This window comes from Xenopus laevis, chromosome 6L (genome assembly GCF_017654675.1).
Source record: "Xenopus laevis strain J_2021 chromosome 6L, Xenopus_laevis_v10.1, whole genome shotgun sequence".
NCBI classification, from domain to species: Eukaryota; Metazoa; Chordata; class Amphibia; order Anura; family Pipidae; genus Xenopus; species Xenopus laevis.
This window is the reverse complement of record NC_054381.1, coordinates 54,716,091-54,737,357: the sequence shown is the minus strand read 5'-3', so window position 1 is coordinate 54,737,357 and position 21,267 is coordinate 54,716,091. Positions and strand designations below refer to the sequence as shown.

The following is a 21,267-nucleotide window of genomic DNA, read 5'->3' as shown; positions in this document are numbered from 1 at the left end:
TATAAACATTTTTAATGGAACCAATAAAATTCAAGCCTAAACAAATGTCTATAGCACAGGGGAACTGTTTTCCATATGCCTTCCCTGATTTCTGTGATATTATAAAAATAGTGATCCTGCTTCAAAAAGGGGTTCTCGATGTTAGTCCCACCTTTAGCCTCATGTTCTTTGTTTCTCACCTATCAGGTTATTATGAATAACTTGAATCCAGCTTGGATAACCTTCAAAGTTTCACTGAATTCCTTATGCAGTGGTGACCATGACCGGAAATTAAAGGTAAATATAAGTCATTATATACAGTATAAGTTATCTTAATTCATGTTTAAAATTAAAAAATTGTGTAAAATAAGATTAAAATTATTGAAAATAATACATTTTCAAGTCAGTTCAGACAAATGAGTGACAAAAAGTACAGAAGCAGTGCACGTAGCTCTGTACAGTAGGACAATGCATTAATGGAACAAAAAAGGGTGAATACAATAATAAAATACAATAAATACAACTATATTACACTTTAATTTACTGTGAAATGACATTGATACTTGTTGTGTGGTTTTGTGTGGTTTATCTTTCTTTACAATGTACTGTGTATTCTTTTGCTTATTGAATCAATAATTATATAAAATAAAATAAAAAAGATTAACACATGCTGAATTACAATCTATTTAGTTAAAAAAAAAAATTAAACCCCTCCCACATAAACATATACATAGAGTTTTTACTGCGATTTAAGGTTCTTGCTGCAAAAACCACAAATTTGATTTCCAGTTTCTGGATCTCAATTTTTTTAGGATGTGCCAATAACTTGAATGAAAGAACCCAGCATCTAAAAGCTGCCAATTTCATGTAGAAGCCACTGGGAGTTTTCAAATTTCAAGCTGTTTTTCAATTCAAATCTCCGATTAATTTGAAATTTGGCAGTCTCATTTAAAATGAGAGGTAGAATGTGATTTCACTGAATTGGAGTTGGTTTATATGGTTTTACAGATAGTTTTTTTCTTAAATAAGTGTAAATATTTAAGAGTTTTCAAGTATTCAAATTTTGATAAATGCCCACCAAGTCTATTGGAGGGCAACAAAAAGGTGTAAAGTTTTCTTCAACCAAGTGCACCAATAACATGTATTTTTATCTAACCAGTAAACATTGCCCATTCATTAGTTGTTATGGGTTACATGAATTGACACAAACTTTATACCTGTTATGACATTACTAATTGCTGGAAGGACAGTATCTGCTATATAATACAAATGGTTGTTGTGTGCTAAACTGGTTCTTTTTTGTGTGCTCATAATCAAGAGTAGAAGATCAAAATAATTTCATGAAAAAAAAATCATTTATCTGGAGCTTTGTGCAATATAACAGTCCTTTTAAATGTTGAAATTCCAAATATAGAGGTGTGGTATTTCAATTGTGGAGTCTCTTGCAGAGCTGTTGTACAGAGAACTAATTGAAAGGAAGTGCAGCTGTGCTGATTATGGTGCTAAGATATGTATATTTTTAAATGTAATATTTGCAGGTCCCTAAAGTGTCACAGGAATTTCATAAATGATTACTTTTTAGCTCACACAGTTCACTTTCTACACATGATTATTTATTCAGATATGGCTGCTCATTCCTTATTTGCCCACCTTAAAATTATTATATACACACAAAGTAAAGTCTCCTTATAAAATTTAGCATCTAGCAATAGGGATGAGAGAATTTTGTTTTGCCGCGGGTCAAAAAAAAATTGCTGCGTGTCAAAAAAATTTGTTGCCCATAGACTTTAATGCATTTCGGTGAATTTTTGCTGCCGCCAAATTTTTGCTGAGACAAGTTAAATTAGCCCATCCCTATTTAGCAACTAACCATTACTGCAGGTCTGTGGCTCTGATACAGAACACAATATCGATGTTAAAAGTCATGTGGGCTTCAGATATTCTGACAATGAATGGAATATCTTTGAATCCTGTTTTAGAGTTAAAATGTTTGCAGCAGGATCAATATTTCAGGCTTTTACTAGTGGGCAAATGAGTGAGAGATAAAAGTTGTTTTAAGGTTTATAATCATTATCTGCTTGCTACACATGACTTGATACAGGATCAGATCCACTCAGTCAGTAGTTGTCGAAAGAACAGATCTGGTATTTAGTAGGGTCATTCCAATGATTATATTTCTGAAATAATATTTCAATTGGCTGAATACATTCATACATTTAGCCGCAATCATAGGCGGAGGGTGATTTTTTTTGTTTGGAGAGGCTAAAGTTTGCCATATACTGGCTAACTTAAAGGGGACCGGTCACCCTGAATTTTTTTACACAACCAAAGGTGCGAGCTAATAAATAAAATAGCTCCCACCAGCCAATCAAATTCAGGGTGACTGGTGCCCTTTACAGGTAATGTCAGATTCACATTATATACAATGTATGGCAGTGGGTAGTAAAACACCATGTGCACCAGTGGGAGACAGTGGCTCCTGGCACATTATACCCAATGGGAGACAGTGGCTCCTGGCACATTATACCCAGTGGGAGACAGTGGCTCCTGGCACATTATACCCAATGGGAGACAGAGGCTCCTGGCACATTATACCCAATGGGAGACAGAGACTCCTGGCACATTATACCCAATGGGAGACAGAGGCTCCTGGCACATTATACCCAATGGGAGACAGTGGCTCCTAGCACATTATACCCAATGGGAGACAGTGGCTCCTGGCATATTATACCCAGTGGGAGACAGTGGCTCCTGGCACATTATACCCAGTGGGAGACAGTGGCTCCTGGCACATTATACCCAATGGGAGACAGTGGCTCCTGGCACATTATACTCAGTGGGAGACAGTGGGTCCTGGCACATTATACTCAGTGGAAGACAGTGGCTCCTGGCACATTATACTCAGTGGGAGACAGTGGGTCCTGGCACATTATACTCAGTGGAAGACAGAGGCTCCTGGCACATTATACCCAATGGGAGACAGTGGCTCCTGGCACATTATACCCAGTGGGAGACAGTGGCTCCTGGCACATTATACCCAATGGGAGACAGAGGCTCCTGGCACATTATACCCAATGGGAGACAGTGGCTCCTGGCACATTATACCCAGAGGGAGACAGTGGCTATGGCATCTTGCAGCAGCCCCTCTGGCATTGGCTAAAACTCGCAGATTGTTACTCCGGGACAGCACCAGGCACATTATGAGAGGCAGTGGAAAATTAGGGTTGGATGCATCCAAAGTAAAAATTACAGGATAACATACATGCAGTATTGATATCAGTAGGAATACCATCTGAACATAAATTAAGATAAATGAAGTGCTAATTAACATATAAGAGCCTCAGGAATAATAGTATTTAATAACACAGTGCCAACTGCATGAAAACATCCATGAAAAAAGTAAGAAAAGATAGGGGAAAGATATTAATTCATGACATAGATGGGACTAATGCTGGCTGAGAAAAATCATTTATTTATTTGAGCTGGTGGAATAGTGCCTCAGAATGTATATTGTACCTGTGAATGTAATGAAAATTGCTGCAAATATGCCCAATTCTATATTTCAGCTTCTTCCTTCTGCCACATTATGCCTTCAATCCATGAAGTTTTCCCACCCCCGCCTACTCTGTACCTGGTTGGTACATTTTCCTGTTTGTAAAGTCAGCTGTGCTCTGATTGGACAAGCTGCAAACCCACAAATATCCAATCAGAGTGCAAATGATTTCTTCAGCATCGGGTTTGGAGGCAGGACCTTAACTTTCAATCTCTGATTCAGTGCAGGCAGCAAGAAAGCAGGTTTTATTTTATTTCTTTTTGTTTTAGGTTTCAAATACCTTTGGGGAGGCTTAGCCTCCCCTAGCCTTAATGAAAATCCACCTATGACCGCAATGAACAATTAGCAACATCTGTCTTATGGAACTGTTGTCAAGAGTATGGTCAGATGTTCACCAACACTATGGGATTGATTTACAGTACCTAAAATGACTACAGCCTTATTTTGTTAAATAAGACACGTTTTGGGCACTGAGAAAATGCATCAACAATCAGCATAGAGGTTGTGGTCAAATTACTCTGATGTCACAAATGTGGGTGGGAATTGAGAATAGACACTATCAATAATGCATACACGTAGTGGACAATAAAGCAATTGCATTGCAGGGCCAGAACTAGGAATAGGCAGAAGAGGCAGGTGCCTAGGGTGCAATAATGTGGGGACACAAGGCACATACCATACCTGTTCTGCTTGTGCTCCCTAGTTCAAATCCTGCAGGATCTCAAATGGATTAATAACTCCCTGGGCCCTCCGGATCTTCCTATCAGCACTTGTCATTGTGCATTGGAAGGAGGCAGGGAGGTGCACCGGTTGCCTAGGGCGTCATTGTAACTTTGCCCAGCACTGCCTTGTAGTTTCAGGAACCGGAGACTACTTGAAGTGAAAGAAGAGATTTATTTTAGCTTTGTGGATTCTGAACTCACAAAGAGTCAGAACACTGACCAAAGGAATCACAGAGTCTTTATAGACTAAGAGCCTAGAGAGATCGTTCCACATTACAGAAAAACAAAGAACTGATCTTACAGCCAAAACAGTGGCTCTGCCCTCAAGGCCAGGGCAGTAGTAACCAGGGGTAGCTTGAGAACAGAATCCACAGAATCCATTCGAGTCAGTGGGGCTCATGGGAGGATCTGCATACACAGAATTCTATTGGCTCTTACACTGGTTGCATCAGAGCTTCCCCCATTATATGATCACAGTGAGAATGATTTGCAAATGCAACAAATTAAAATGCTACCAAGCATCTCAGCTTTAGCATGTGATACCTAAGGTTATTTTCACCAAAATATTTAAAAATGTGTTAGATATTTTTTTCTCCTTCATATACAATGAAGCTACTTAATTAGTTGACATGGCTGTTGATATCCCACATAAATTATATTTAACACACACATACAAATGCTAAGCCTTAGAAATGAGTTGATACAATGTATTAGTGAATAAGGGCTGATTAATATAAAAACACACTGAGTACATAAAAAAATGATTTCAGAAACATTGCATTTAATGCAGCATGAATACTAGATAGAACAAATTGTAAATCACATCCTTAACCTTGACTCATTCATTTTAATTGACATTCTTTAAATGATTCTTTACATGCAATGGGATGCAGTTAACTATAAATATATACGCTTAGATTGGTTTCTAATGTTCTACAGATATTAATTTTATTGATCTTGTGTGGCTTTGCATGAAGCAGTGAATGTATTATTAATGTGACCTCCAACAATAATTACTTCATATGCTGTCTGTTCACTAAATGAATGCCTGGCCTAAGCTTGCCTTTATGCAGTAAATTATTCTTACAGCAGATTTACTAGTAATTTGTTTTTTTTTTAATGGTAACAATGGATAGCTATGGGAAAAAAGCAGATCAGTTTAACATTTCTAAATCTTTTCCAGTGTGATTTAGCACTTGAAATATAGAGATTTTACAGCACCTTTGCTTGATAAAATCTTCCTACACCTATTGACTTTAGAAATCAGTTTCCTGCACAGCCTTGCAAGATTTCTGCCCTTAGGAAACAATTAAATTAAATTGTCAGAAAAACACTGTTGGAAAGGGAGATATCACCAAAATCATTATAATGATTCCGACAAGCCATTGAATAATTTTTAGAGAATTTCAGGGAAATGCTACTAAATGCTAGGAAATCATAAGGAATCCCAATTCGACCTTAATTCATTCCTCTTTCAATAAATTAATTTATTCTTCCCCAGCCCCTTACAAACAAGTTAATCACTTGGAAATAGGGAAATATATTCACAATATGACTTCTGTGTAACATATAACTTCTAAGTTGTAACTAGAATTGGTTTAAAAGTAAAAGAAGAGAGAAGAAGCACAGAGCAATGTGGGAAAACAGGAATAAATCATGTTTTGTAATGGAGAGGAAAAAGGCTGTACCACAAGGGGGGATGTGCTGTTGACCTTGCTGATGATAACCATGAACTGACAAAAACAAGCTCATGCTTACTGGAGGCAATCAATAATTAAGCAACTTGTCTCATGTCAGGAAAGCACCAAAATAGCTCTAATTGACTAATGCATATATAAACAATGCATGTACATATGCTGTAGATATGATGTATGTTGGAGAGATGGAAGAATGAAAGGGAAGTTGATGGGTGGCTGGGTGGTGATTAAAAATTTTTGGCATCTGGATATTAAAAAGAAACCAATGGATAGTATCTGAGAATCTTATCCTTTCTTATTAAATCCTACAACATGACTATAGTATATAAGTATAGGAGGTTTGCTAGGGTGTCGTCTAATTGGCATAGACTTGTGGTCAGACATATAAGTGTTTTCAACAAAAAAGGGATAATACCAGAATTTTCCATAAATTTTAATAGCAGGGACAACGCCATGTTACTCTACAATCAACGTGATGTCTAGTTAGTCTTTGGAAGTCGCAGCAGTCCCATTTTAGTGATGTGTGTTGGCATTATGTATATTTATAATATATGACTATGTGAATTACATGAAGGTATAAATGGTAAGTAATGGTAAGTCTGAACTTGCTGAATATTCTTAAAGATTGTCCAGCAAGTCCAGTTGGTTTATATATACTTACAGCTATGAAATACTGTATATCAAGACCTGCATGAATGAGGTGAAGGAAAGGTTGGAAGAGAAAAGCTGACCTGTGTTTTGATGGCATTGCGAGAAAATGTTTAATAGGGAATTATAAGGTAGAATTGCAAGAATAGGCATCTTAGATAACTTTTAAATGAGTGAACAGTTTACAGTTTAGGTCTGAATATAATTTCCAGTATATGCAAATTGATCCTTGTGTACTCAGGAGCATTTGTAGATCTGTTACGTTAAGAGCTTTATGCAGTCTGTGTGTGTGTGGGGGGGGTAATACAACATTCTCACAATTTTCACCAAAATGTAAATGTACTAAAGAAAATTCAGAGAAATGAGTGTTATTAAAATCATTTTCTGTAGCTCAGGGGCAGTGGTTTCTGTTTCTACTCAATTATATAGAAAAAGTGCCATAGCTGTTGTATCCAAGGAAATATTTGCTAATCCAAAGAGCCCTTAAACACACCATTTTTAAATTCATCCTGTAAATTTAATTGCAAGTGCAACATTTGTTTAATCATCTATTTGTATGCTTCCCTTACTAAAAAAAATCCAGCCTTTGTGGACAAAACTTCTATGCTTGGTTAAATTGTTCATTGGTAAGAAAAGCTAAGCAGTTAGCATATTATTTCAATATTGTCAACAGAATTGCATGCTTGAAAATTATGCACTTATCCACAGCCCCATCATTCTTTTTAATGCAATAATACAATGCCCTAGGGTTCATTTACTTAAGACAAACCAATCCTACAGCATTACCTTTGTTCAGCAACACTATGTTCATGAGGTATGTCAAGAGGGAGGCACATAGGCGTACTCCATCACAGCACCTCCTCGTCTCATAAGAGAGCAATAGAGGATGACACTGTGCCGGTTTTTTTATCCAACATAGAATTGCCACCTGTCCAGTTTTGACCTGAACAGCCGGGTTTTCTGGAGAGATGTCCAGGTCAAACCTGCCTGCCCAGTTTTCCAAATTAGGAAAACCAGACAGGATTCTCTGAGACGGACTATCAAAAACCTGGCTGTCCTGGTCAAAATCGGCAGATGGCAACCCCACTTGATTTTTAACTTTAATGGGTAGTCAAGAAATATAGCCATTACAAGTAGGGATGGGTGAATTTTTTCACCTTGTTTCACCGCCCATAGACTTGTATGGCGACGTGCGTCAAAAAAAAAAAGACGTGCGTCAAAACAATTTCGCTGCGCGACAAAAAATTTTTTGACGCCCATAGACTTTAATGGGCGTCTGCGACATTTCGCTGGCGGCAAATTTTTGGCGAAGCGAAACGGGTCAAATTCACCCATCGCTAATTACAATTACAAAGCTTAACATTTTGTTAAATGCTTTGCATGATTCTTCCTAACAAACTGAGCAATTCTGTTCAAGGTTATTGCTATAATATGAAGGATTTTACTAGTTCAGCATCACTTTTGAAAACCAATTTATAAATAGTTTTTTCAGATGTTCTGCTATAAACATTCGTACACTGATGATAATGACAGTTTCTGTGTCAAATGAATTACAAAATCTTCTAGTCCTTTCATTTTGAGGTAACAGTGTGCTTTTTATATTTCCTAGTATAACATAAAATAAACAGTATCTTAAAAGGCTCTGAAAAAAGCTTGGAAAGTTTTCTGCTGAAACATACAGTATCTTTTTTAGTAACTGAACCAATAGGCAGAATAATTTATTACAGTGTAATGTGAGAAAATCAGTGAGACACTTATCCATACACAAAAAGAACAAAGGAGAAAATGATAATAGCCTGACTAGTTATGTTGTATTCACAAGGATTCTTCTAGTGCTGGTATTTTATATTAATTGCTAGATTACCAACATTTGCTGTAATGGAGATATCAATTCTCTGCATTCTCTGGACTTTTGGACTACACTATAATTGGAACTATGTTCTAGATATTAATGATAATAATAATAATAATAATTATATACAAACTTATATATGTATAGTCCTAAAGAGGAGCGCTCACACAAAAGTTATCCATTGCTGGAGTGCTAGTATTAACATAGATTGAAAAAGTTCCAAGAGGTACAACACTCAACAGGTATTTTTTAAACAAAAATAAGGATTTTTTATTTTATTTTATTTAGCTTATTTACCTCTTTTTGAAACCCTGGGGTTTCAAAAAGACCTGTCTAGTGCTGTACTTTGTGGGACTCATCAAATCTAACAAAAGATAACCAAGCTATTACTTGCACAAAAATGAAGTTTGGGGAGATATAGATTTGATGAAGTCATTAATAATAGGACCCTTTTCTTTTTGAGCAGCCAAAATGGAGCTTTTCTTCCCCATGCATCTTATAAGGCTTAGACATGAAGAGCTGCATTACAGCTGCTTAATTTGTTCCTTCAGGCATGTCTCTGAGCAATGTAACAAAGTAATGTTATGCGGATTTTATTAATACATCATGTAAAGCAGAATGAGCTACGTTGGTACAAGATATTTGCTGAATACAGTGTAATAGTTGCTGTTCAACTACTCCTTTGATGTGACAAGTCAGGTTGCTGGAGAAAATAGTGTGCTTTTTAGCAGTATGCATGACTTTCCATATATTTAACTTAACACAGTAAAAGGACTGAAAAATAATCTCTTTCCTGTGTTGTAAGCTTTTTGGTTAAGGGATTTGTCACTAATACTGTGTTCTCTGCAATCTAATCCAATTAGAACATCATTTCAATAATGGTTTTCCTGCTGGGTTGTTTCTGTTATTAATTATATGGCATTCTAGTGGATTATTTTTCTGTACAGCAGTAAAGAAATGCAAATTAAAATTGCATATCCCTGTATTATTCAGTCAAATCGGTGAGAAAGACACTCTGAATGCTAGGGAATTCTACTTTACTATGGCTATAGCCTTATATTAAAATATGCACACTCTCTCTCTTACACAGACTAGCATCTACCATAATAAGTTTATGTCAAATAAATATATGTATACACTTACATCTCCCATAATTCTCAGTCAGCCAGCAGCTGAATGTCTTTTGGAATTCTATGACACCTTAAGGACCATGGTAGGAAATGCATGTCCCACTGAACCTTCCATTGTCATGTTTCTTTCCACAGATGAGCTCAGGGTTAGTTAATTAAAAGTATTCCAAAACTAACTTGGTTACACTATGGGATCCATTATCTGGAAAACCATTATCCAGAAAGGTCCGAATTACAGGAAGGCCATCTCCCATAGACACCATTTTATCCAAATAATCCAAATTTCAAAAAATTATTTCCCCTTTTTCTGTAATAATAAAACAGTCCCTTGTACTTGATCCAATCTAAGATATCATTAATCCCTATTGGAGGCAAAAACAACAGTTTATTGGGTTTACTTAATGTTTACATTATTTTTTAGTAGACTTAAGGTATGAAAATCCAAATTATAAAAAGATTCATTATCCAGAAAACCCCAGGTCCAGAGCATCTGAAATAACAGATCGCATAGCTGTACTCATAGTTGGACTGGGCTGGTGGGACACACCCTGCTTGTACTACAGGTGCCAAACCCTGTCTAAAACAGACAGCTACAGCCAAAGGGGGTTGCTGGAGTTTACTGTGTAGAATATTTCACATATCAGTTTGTTGTTGTATATTTACTCCTTGCTATCCTGCTATAACAATCATCAAATTTCTGTATTGATTATTAGTATGGGACACGGCAGCAAATCTGTAAAGTATACTCTTTCCTGCAGCATTGTGTATTTTAACAGACACAGAGCTTAATAAATGCAAACTATGGTTTCTTAGATTAAGGTCAAAGTCATTAATCTTATATAGGAAAAGAAACACTGCAGATTGTAGTGGATAAAAAAAAATCTCAATGTAAAACACACAATTCTGTTCTGAAATAATTTGCCAAACTGACATCATCAGACAGGAGTCAGGTAGATTTATTAATTAATTTTGTCTTTCTCTGAATTAGATTTGAAATGATCCTCCCTGGACCACTCAGTTTAATTAGAATGTGCATTTCAACCCAATGCCTCCCAGGATAAAGCAATTATGTATTTAACACAAATGAAGTCCTTCTATTTTCCAGTGTAATTTTAGCTGATGAACATGTTTAATATAGAATCAGGAGATAGGGTGGGTTGAAGGTGGCATATTCAGCCTCAGACTCTTTAGTGAAAGGCATATGTCAACAGAAATTAAACATGGTATAACACAGGCACATTTTCAAACGTGGAGAAAGGTGCAAAGTGCAAAGCACCTTGTTTTTTGCATATATGCACCTAGACTCTCTTTTCTGTCCACTGTTGTCAGGTACAAATATTTGCACCTTCAGTATGGGGGCCAAAAGTGTGGGTCAGACTGTAAATGGCTTGCTGTAGGTGCAACGCATGATCACCATGTAAGGGGCAGCATATGGGCAGGAAGCCACCAATTCTTTGGACACCAGTCTGCCTTTCTGGTCCTTGAACCTGATGTGCCAGCAAAAGCACAACCATCATCAATTATAGAGTGCAATGTGCACTGAACATTAACCATAGCCAAAGTTGAATGCCATGGCAATATATGTACCTATCTGCAAGGTAATGAGATGTATCAGTGGGCAAGTGCTATCAAGGATAATGGGTGCAATACAAATAGCCCTTTCACCTGATGCAGCTCCTGCACTCTAGCCCTTGTGCCATTTATGCACCAGCAGATTATATTTCTGTGAAAACATTTTGTCACAATATAAATATTTTAAAGTATTGATAATTTGTGGAGGAATTCATATTGTTGCACTCTTTCTTGTCAAATATGAATTCTAGATTAAATTATTAGCTTCACTGAACATTTAATTAAGAATGAATGACCTTTTAATTGCTTTCATTTAAAATGAAATTAATTTAAATTGCAGAAACTAGGTTACATTTTCTGTACTATGCATCACTGTATTTCTACGACAAGTGATATTTTCTTGTGTTAGTTTTAATTGCCGGAGACTGTTTTTCCAATTTTCTGATATAGGGCTCTCACTGGATACTTAGAAATCCACTTTGGTATTAACTTCATCCTCCTTGCTAAGCGATAGTTGCTTTCTACCATGGCAATCGAGATAGACATATTTTCCCTGCATAATTGTTTTGGAATGGCTATAGAATTTGCTTACTGGTGGTCTTGTGGTAACTCTGGCCAGTGACTGCTATAAGTAAAAGAGAAGAAGACAGAATATGTATAAATACAATAGCCAAAGAGTTGAAACTGTAATTTGGGCAGTGTTTAATATGTATTGTTTTGTTTGGGACTGTTAACGTGCTGGTTCACCTTTTATTTTTTTTTAGTAAGTTATAGAATGGTCAGTGCTAAGCAACTTTTTCACTGGTCTTCATTATTTATTTTTTTTATAGCTTTTTAAATGAATTGCATCTTTCCAGCTTTCAAATGGGGGTCACTGACCCCATCTAAAAAACAGATGCTCTGTAAAGCTACAAATTTATTGTTATTGCTACTTTTTATTACTCCTCTTTCTATTCAGGCCTCTCCTATTCATATTCTAGTCTCTTATCCATTTCAATACATGGTTTCTAGGGTCATTTGGACAAATAAAAAATAAAAGCCATGGCAAATTGTCTCAAATATCACTCTGTACATAATACTAAAAGTCCATTTAAAGGTTGTACTTGAAAATGGAATATATCAAATGATATTCTTATCAGGAAAAAACACAGTAAAATGCACTATATCTTAAGTCAGAAAGAATTACAGACAGACAAACAACTGCTTTTCCACAAGCTGAATATAGAACACCCTTTTAAATCAAGTGCTGATACAGTTTCAACCCTCTTTTATTCACCTCATTTAATTTAATATGACTTTGATCAGCTGTAATTAAAATTCTGCCCTCAGATCAGTTCTAATAGTCCTGTTTTGAATTCTAATTAAAGGCAATTAATGAGAAAAACTGTTAAACTCAGCTGATATTTATTCACTAGGAAAACCTCTTGGGGTTAGTAGATCCATTAAGACTGCGTAAAAGTATGTTCTGAGACACATATCAAACTTTTTCCCCCCTCCAAAAGGGAGAAACTTGTTAAGTAGCTGTTTTGAAGATGAACAAAGAAAACAACTGCTGAAATACACTTAGCATTACAGGTATTACATATGTACATAAAAGGTAACCTAGCGATGGATAGGTAGGTACTTAGTATTTTTCAATGCAGTTTCTGTGCGATATATTCCATTGTTTCCAGATAACCCTGAGTATGTTAGATGGTGCCACAGATGTTCAAATTAAGATATATTTTAAAGTGGAACGATCGCGAAAATGATTATTTAATATAAGCTTCCTCATACTGAAGTAAGAAACTTTATAAATACAATCAATTAAAAATTCTGCATTGTTTCTGAAATAATCGAGTTTATATTCACTAATCCTCTCTCAGCATCTCTTTCTCTTCAGTCTGTCTTTCATGCAGCAGTTGGGTGTCAATGATCCAATATACTGTATCTTATAGGGGGCTCCCTTTCCTAGCAGATGTATTAGAGCTCACTCAAATAACTGATTCCAGTACAAACAAAATCTAACAAAATAACTGCCCTTTTCACAAATTCTGCATGTAGAGAGACAGGACTTCTAGTGTTTTTAAGTTTAGTGAGATCGAATACATCTTCTAGGCAAAAGGAGCCCACTTATAAGATATATTGGATTATTCATCTGACACCCAACTCCTGAATGAGGAAAGAATGAGGAGAAACAGATGCTGAGAGAGGAATAGTGAAGATAAACTTGATTATTTCAGAAACGGTACAGCATTTTTCTTATTTCAGTATGCTTAAGCTGATATTACATTTTTATTCTTGTGATAGTTAGCCTTTAATAGTGACCGATGTGTAGGTCCAGAGCTTAGTGGCACCAGTTACTACATGTAGGACCCTATTGTTGAGTCCTGTCATGTGAAATGCTCTGGAATGTACCACAGGTCAACCATAGCAAAAAAACACCAATGGATTCAGCTTGCCATCTTTTGGTAAGCCATTTACTTGTGGTCCAGTACCTTGGATAATGCTTAATAGCACTGGGGATGATTGGACTGTTATATAGTAAAGTAAGATTACCTTACCTAAAAATATAAGCTGTTATATTTCTGTTCTTCTGCTTGAGCACTATTCTTGCCATTTGGCAAACCTTTCATAATCATCATAATTTATTTACTGTATATAGCGCTGTCAAGATACGCAGTGCTTTTCATGATTTCTTATTGGTTTTTAAGCAACTGTGTAGTGCACATCTGACCTTATTACTAATCAGCCAATCCACATATAAATAGAAAATAAATCTTCCCTGTGCTGTCCGTTTTGCATTGAAAGGTTAGAAGACCTGCATGTTCTACAAACAAAGTACACAAAACAGGGAAAGTTTATGGCTGTTCTAAGACGCAAATTAAATGTAATATAGGTTTTGCCATGTGCTAAACACACTCCATCAAGGAAAAAAAGGTTTTGTGGCCCTTTAAAGGAATTGTTCAGTGTAAAAATAAAAACTGGGTAAATAGATAGGCTGTGCAAAATAAAACATGTTTCTAATATAGTTACTTAGGCAAAAATGTAATGTATAAAGGCTGGAGTGATTTGATGTATAACATGTCAGTCCGAACACCACTTCCTGCTTTTCAGCTCTCTTGGTTTACACTGACTGGTTACCCTGGCTACCAGGCAGTAACCAATCAGAGACTTGAGGGGGGGCCACATGGGTCATTTCTGTTGCTTTTGAATCTGAGCTGAATGCTGAGGATCAATTGCAAACTCACTGAACAGAAATGTACCATGTGGCCCCCCTTCAAGTCGCTGACTAACTCAGAGTTATAGAGCTGAAAAGCAGGAAGTTGGATGCTGGCTGTTTATTAGACATGTGTTCGCTCCAGCCTTTATACATTACATTTTTGGCTAACTAACTATATTAGAAACATTTATTATTTTGCACAGCCTATCTATTTACACAGTTTTTATTTTCACACTGAACTGTTCCTTTAAAGCAGAAATTACCTGTGTTTTGGTTGATACATATAACTTTGTACATGAACTAACAATGAACTAGAGGAGTTACAGTCACTAAAACTTACCTCAACCCCCTCCCCCACAAGTTCTCTCCTTTTTTTAAAAAAAAGTTTTTATTTTTGAATTTTAAATTTTAAACAACAGTTGTTGTAAGTAAAGAAGAGAAGCAGAAAGAGAAAGTTTGGAGCAGAGAGAGGAGGGGAGAGGAATCAACAGTGAGTAGAACAACTTGCACACTTCCCGTGGATTTTGGTTTTTTTGTCATGAAAGGACACCCAAGTACCCCAGACTGCTTCAAATTTCTGTGGGCAAGTTTTTTAAATATTTTTACATTGCAATTTAGTAGGGAAATGGGGGAGTCATAATTTTAGGGTGCTTTACCCTCTTTATGTATAAGCATAATATGGGCCATAAAACATGTTTCAGGAAGTGTATCATCTTCTGATACTTTGTAAGTTTGGAGGACAATAATTGGGCATGGGCCTTGTACCACTCGGTAGGAAGGCCATCTGGGCCTGGGGTGCAATCAGTCGGCTATATAGTCACATTGCAGCTATAGCATCCCTAAGTTCCTCCTCGGCGATATCACTGTCTAGGTACTCTCTCATATCCAGAGTGATGTTAGGGAAGTCTATGTTTTCAAGGTATTCCCTAATCTCATGGTGTGGGAGTGGGGATAGAGCTGCATAGGTATTTGACATTTTTATCTCCCTTCTCAAACCATGTCGCTGAACGGTAAAGTTCTTTTTGGGAAAATTTTTCTATCGGTAAATCAACATTCCTATGAGCCAACCTCATGTCCTCTCTAGTGTTCTCATTTGGATTGGCAGCTAATTTTTGCTCGGCATCTCCAAGTTCTATTTTGGCTTTGGCAACCTCAGCTTCATTATCCGTCCTTGCAGCTGTGATGAGGGAGGTGTATACACCCTTGGTATTTGCCTTACAGGCATCCCACACTATTTGCTCAGGGGCGGTGTTTGTATTTGGATCCCAGTATCCCTTCATTTGTTCTACATATGCGTTTTTCACCTTGGGATTGGAGATCCACTTTGGCGGAAGTCTCCAAGCAGTGGAGGTATTACTACCTCTAACTTCTAGTGTTAGCAATAGAGGGGCATGGTCTCAGCAGATGCGAGTAGCAAAATTAATTTTAGTGACCGCCTGGAGTAAATCCGGGGTGGTCAGAATCAGATTCTAGATAGATCTGAGGTAGCTGTTGTTAAATATCGCCTAAGGTCTGGGTTTTGCCATCTCCAAACATCAGTATAGTTGGTTGACTCTAGCTTGTTGGTCAGTATGGAAGGCCATAGTATCATTTGCGCTCAGTCTTAGTCTGTCCTTGACCGGGTCTCTTACCATGTTAAAATCCCCACCCCATATTGTTGGGAGTACCCCCAGGGTGGCTACTTTTTGGAATATTTCACTGAGGGGAAGAAGGTCTGCAGGGGGTGGTAAATCAAAGTTGGGATTTTTCCGGATTCGAATAGCTACCCCTCTAGAGTATGTGGAGAATTCAGAGTGATAAACCTCTGCGTTTTAGTTCTCTCCTATTTAAATGAACAAAAGACCTTACTATAAGCAGAGAAATGTGTCACTGCAAACAACTGTTCCAATGGGAATATTGTTATGAACATCTAGAAAGAAAACAGTAGGCTTCTGAAAAACACTTCATTCCCAGGAGGTTTTGTGACTTTTTAAGGTTTAATGGGACATGCATACAATGACAGCCTTAATTAAAAATAACATTTAGCTTCATCTGCACATATAGCTATAGAATGAACAGGTAATTGCTTGTTAAAATTAAAATTAAAGATGTTGCAATGATGCTATTTTCCTACACACTGGAGGAATATGGGTTCAGTTACACTCTTATGATGAATACATTTCACACAGCAATAATAGGTCTGGTGTCATCATTGCAATAAAGCTCACAAAAAGTTTAAAACAGAGATAATGTAGGCCAACATACTCTGCCATCTGAAATTCCTCCCCCTTTCACTTAAGACCCATCCCTTGGATCCACAATTAGGGACTGCCTCACCTAAATAAGCACAACTAGGAGGTTAGGGCATTTTAGGAATAATTTTCTAGCCATAGGCACATGATCTTGTGAATAGAAATGATATAAAGCCTGAGTATTTAGCAGTAAAGATAGAGATGCAAATTTGGTGCAAAGCAGCCAGCCGTTTCTTACAAAAACCTACATCCATTACCCTTCTTTCACTATCCACTTTTGCGGACTTTGTGTTGGACCTGTGTTGGTTCCACATGTGGGACTTTGTGTTGGACCTTTAAAGGCTTCTATTTTTTTTTTAGTGAAAATTTTAGAAAGGGGACCAAATGTTTTACTTATAGGACCTCCATAGTCCCTATACTATTTAACATTTATAGCTGTTGTAGGTACCCTGGACCGTGTCCTGATCATGTGCAAGTATTCTAATATACATAAAGATAGTTTTTCTTGGCTATAAATGTGAAGGTCTTCATGTATTTCCAACTCACAACTCCGCAGTAAATAAAAATACTAGCAATTTAGGTAAGTGTGCGTTCCCCTTTGTGCAGTACCCAAGCAGCAGTACAATGCCAGTGATCTAGGGTTCCATTTTGTACAGTATTGACTGGACTTCTCTCCAGTAAAATAACCTTGCTTGTATTTAGAAAGTTACTCTATAGGGGATCTGTACTATAATGGTAAGCAGCACACTAAAACCTTAAAGATCTGAAATAATGTAATTGCTAAAGCACTTAGTAGAAAACTTCAGTTTAAAAAAGGCTTTTTGAACTGATTTTTGAGGAAGAATACATTTTACCTTCTGAAATAATTCTAAAAATTTTTTGTTGCCTACCATATTTCCTAACAGGAGACAGTTCTTTCAGATCTATAGAGAATATTTTTACCAAGACAAGCAATATGGAAGTCCCTATGAGGCATGCAGATGTAAATATGCAATCATAACAGAGGTTTTTTTTCCTTTTCTTAGTGTATAGTTTGGGACTGGGACTCAAATGGAAAACATGACTTCATTGGAGAGTTTATCACTACATTCAAGGAAATGAGAAGCGCAATGGAAGGGAGACAGGTACAGTACAACATTTAGTAGACAACTGTCAACAAAACCTAATGTATAATGCTTTACATGCACAGTTCTTCACTGATTGGTTGTGAAATGGATACCAATAGTCACTTGTTTATTAATCCAGGTCTTTCAGTGGCTGAATTGCGCTTAATCGTTTCTATAGTATTATAGTTACATGTACATTTCAGAAGCTTCCACACAGGATTTTGAAGAATGTCTACTTACAAACACTTACAGAAAGCACAATGTGCAAAGGTGCTTGGAAATATTAATATGGTGCCCACTCGCTTGTGAATGTAGATCCAATATGCTTTGACAGAGGTCACCATATTTATTGATTTTGAGATCTCACTGAAATCTACTAAAAAAAGACATCAGACAAATTGGTGACCTTATAGTAGATACTTGTATGATCTGTGCAAAAATTAATGATTCACTTGGGACCCCAATTTGTATGTAACCCAGCTCTGTTAGATCAATGCCATCTAGTAGATCAATAACAAATATAAAAACTAGAATTACAGGTCATGTGCGCTTTTTTTAAAATATCACCCCTTTATAACAATGGCAATTGCTGCAGTACTTAATTTTTAGATACATGCTCCAAACTGAACTGATTTCTGTGAAGCCATGCGACAGCCATCTTTAGTGAATGAAAAACCTCCCCGTTGCATACAGACATACAGACTTTTTAATTGTAACAGAAACAGGGAGAAAAAAAGGTTCAACACTGACCTTCCTAATAAGGCCATTTACTGGCTAACATAGATTTGTAATTAAGTCAATATTTATGCATTTTTAAAAAGCAAGTTCAAATGAATTTTGTATATCATTTTTTATAATTGCTTATTTGTAAATATTTACTGATTCACTGCATCAACAGTTTTTATTGTCCCATGATTTCTGACAAATCCAGTGGTTATAAAGCTACTCGGTTTGCTAATACCACTATGCTTAAAAGGTATATTACCTGTTAAGCAGTGGGTGAAAGCAATGCATTATGGGTACACACATGTATAATTAATTTTTCTTAAAGGAGTACCTACAGTCATTTTAGATTGCCCACACAGCTATTTTGTAAATATAGTTTGTGTTGTCAGTAATTATTACATCCCCTCAATTTTCCCTGCATAAAGCCAGGTCTGATCTGGCATTATTTGGAACCAGGGGATTTCTGTCTGTCATTTGGATCACCATGCCGTAAGTCTACTAAATAATATTTTAACCAACCCAACAGGATTGTGCTGTCACTAATTCTAGTTGCATTAGAATCAATTATAATGTTCAGCTTTATTATTTCAGACAAAAAGGAAATAATTAAGAAAAAATAATAGACCTATGAGAAATGACCAACCCCTTATTTTGAGTTTCTGGATATTGGGTTTCTGGATAAAAGATCCCATGCCTGTATCACTTTTGTAACAGTAATAGCAATAATCTATAGAATGATATATATATATATATATATTGTGGCAAGCTGGTGCCTTGGACACGTAACTTTTAGGGGGATTAGTCAATGGTGAGCAGGCAGCATAGGAAAAAGGAGCATAAAGACAGGGACACACAGCTTCTTCAAGGAAAACACAGGTTTATTTTCCCACTTTGCACAGACAGTCAATAATCCACATACACAGGACTTTCTCCCAGGTAATATTCAGCCTCCTGGCTTCCTCACTCTCTTCACAATACTCTTTATGAGAGTCACAGGATCCCTCTGCTTCTTGCAGTAACAGGCAGCATTCCCAGCTCCTCTGGGAGTTCCTTACACAGCCAGGTCTCCTACCTGCTGTGCCCTGTTGAGAGACACACTCTCCCATTCTAATTAACTTAAATAAATAGTCTTTCCACAGGACAGCTTTCCTGTGGAAGGTGAACTCCAATCTCTGGACTGGATCTGCGGAATGGAGTCCCTGGCTACTAAAGTCTTTAAACAGAGCACTGATTCTCTGTTTCATAACTCCCTTCCTGGAGCCTATTAGCCTGGGGCGAAATTAAAGGCTAGAGTGACCTTTTTCCACACTCTCCCATTCTAATTAACTTTAAATAGTCTTTCCACAGGACAGCTTTCCTGTGGAAGGTGAACTCCAATCTCTGGACTGGATCTGCGGAATGGAGTCCCTGGCTACTAAAGTCTTTAAACAGAGCACTGATTCTCTGTTTCATAACTCCCTTCCTGGAGCCTATTAGCCTGGGGCGAAATTAAAGGCTAGACGCAGTGGTCCCCAACCAGTAGCTCGCGAGCAACATGTTGCTCTCCAACCCCTTGGATGTTGCTCCCAGTGGCCTCAAAGCAGGAGCTTATTTTTGAATTCCAGGCTTGGAGGCAAGTTTTGGTTGTATAAAAACCAGGTGTACTGTCAAACAGACTCTCCTGTAGGCTGCCAGTCCATATAGGGGCTACCAAACAGCCAATCAAAGGCCTTATTTGACATCCCCTTGGACTTTCTCATGCTTGTGTTGCTCTCCAACTCTTTTTACATTTAAATGTGGCTCACGAGTAAAAAAGGTTGGGGACCCCTGGGCTAGAGTGACCTTTTTCCACCTTTTCCTACAGGTATATATATATATATATATATATATATATATATATATATATATATATATATATACTGTATATATATGATATTAATAACCTTTATTACTTCTCCAAATAATATTAACCCCAAGAATGGATAATGACTCCCAACTCTGTATAACTAGAAGAGAGTGACTGTCACCGCTCTAGTTTTTGACGCATATTTTCACTGGCGAATTTTCACTGCGGTTTCGCAAATTTGCGCCTGGCGAATACATTTGCCCATCACTAGTGATTAATTTACTGTATTAGCTGTAAATAATGTTTAAACTTACTTTTCTGCTTTATTGCCATTGAAATTTGCTTTGATGAATGCATGATACTTTGATGGTAGAAGGATTCTCTCTAGAGGCAGCTGAGCAGCTGCTGGAGAATTTCCCAAATACATGTTTGTCGTGCCTGTCTGCTACCTCAGTCACAAAATCCATTACACTAGAGCAATAATTGAGCTTCGCTGCATGAGGGGAAATCGGCAGATGGGGTGTGTGGGCCAGTAATATGGGACAAAATGCCTTTATTTTTCTGCCAGGTGTAGCAAGGGAATCCCAGAAAGTACAGTATGGACATAGACATTATATATTACAGAAGTCATTTTATTAAGAGAAAAGGCTCAGCTGGAAAGATATGGCAGAGAGATATGGAAGATAACGATTGGTGCATCTGTGAGTGACAGTGACCAGTCATGCTCATCAAAGCATACGTAGAATATTTCTTGTGTAAATATATATATATATATATATATATATATATATATTATCCTGTTATGCTTGAGAAAGGGCACGCTGCAGGCCCGAAACGTCGCAGGCAGAGAGATGTGCTGCCACTAACAGGTCTTGTAATGAACTTTTAACTTAAATACACTTTTTTCACTTTTTTGATACAACGAGTGCTGCCTTTTTCTTGTCTACTCTGTATTTGTATGGGAAGCCTACGGAAGTCTCCCTAAAGGCGCTGCACCAACCACACTTGTTAAGCTGAAGATACA

At 37.0% G+C, this 21,267-nt stretch overlaps 1 protein-coding gene across 1 annotated transcript in view; it reads left to right on the top strand.

Annotated features, from left to right (window-relative positions):
* The window catches only part of cpne4.L (copine IV L homeolog), a 198,815-nt gene that overhangs the window by 136,768 nt on the left and 40,780 nt on the right, over positions 1-21,267 (top strand). Inside the window, exons 7-8 of the mRNA XM_041566046.1 lie at positions 187-276; positions 17,612-17,710. Coding sequence (XP_041421980.1) covers positions 187-276; positions 17,612-17,710 — 189 coding nt within the window. The remainder of the gene's footprint in view (positions 1-186; positions 277-17,611; positions 17,711-21,267) is intronic.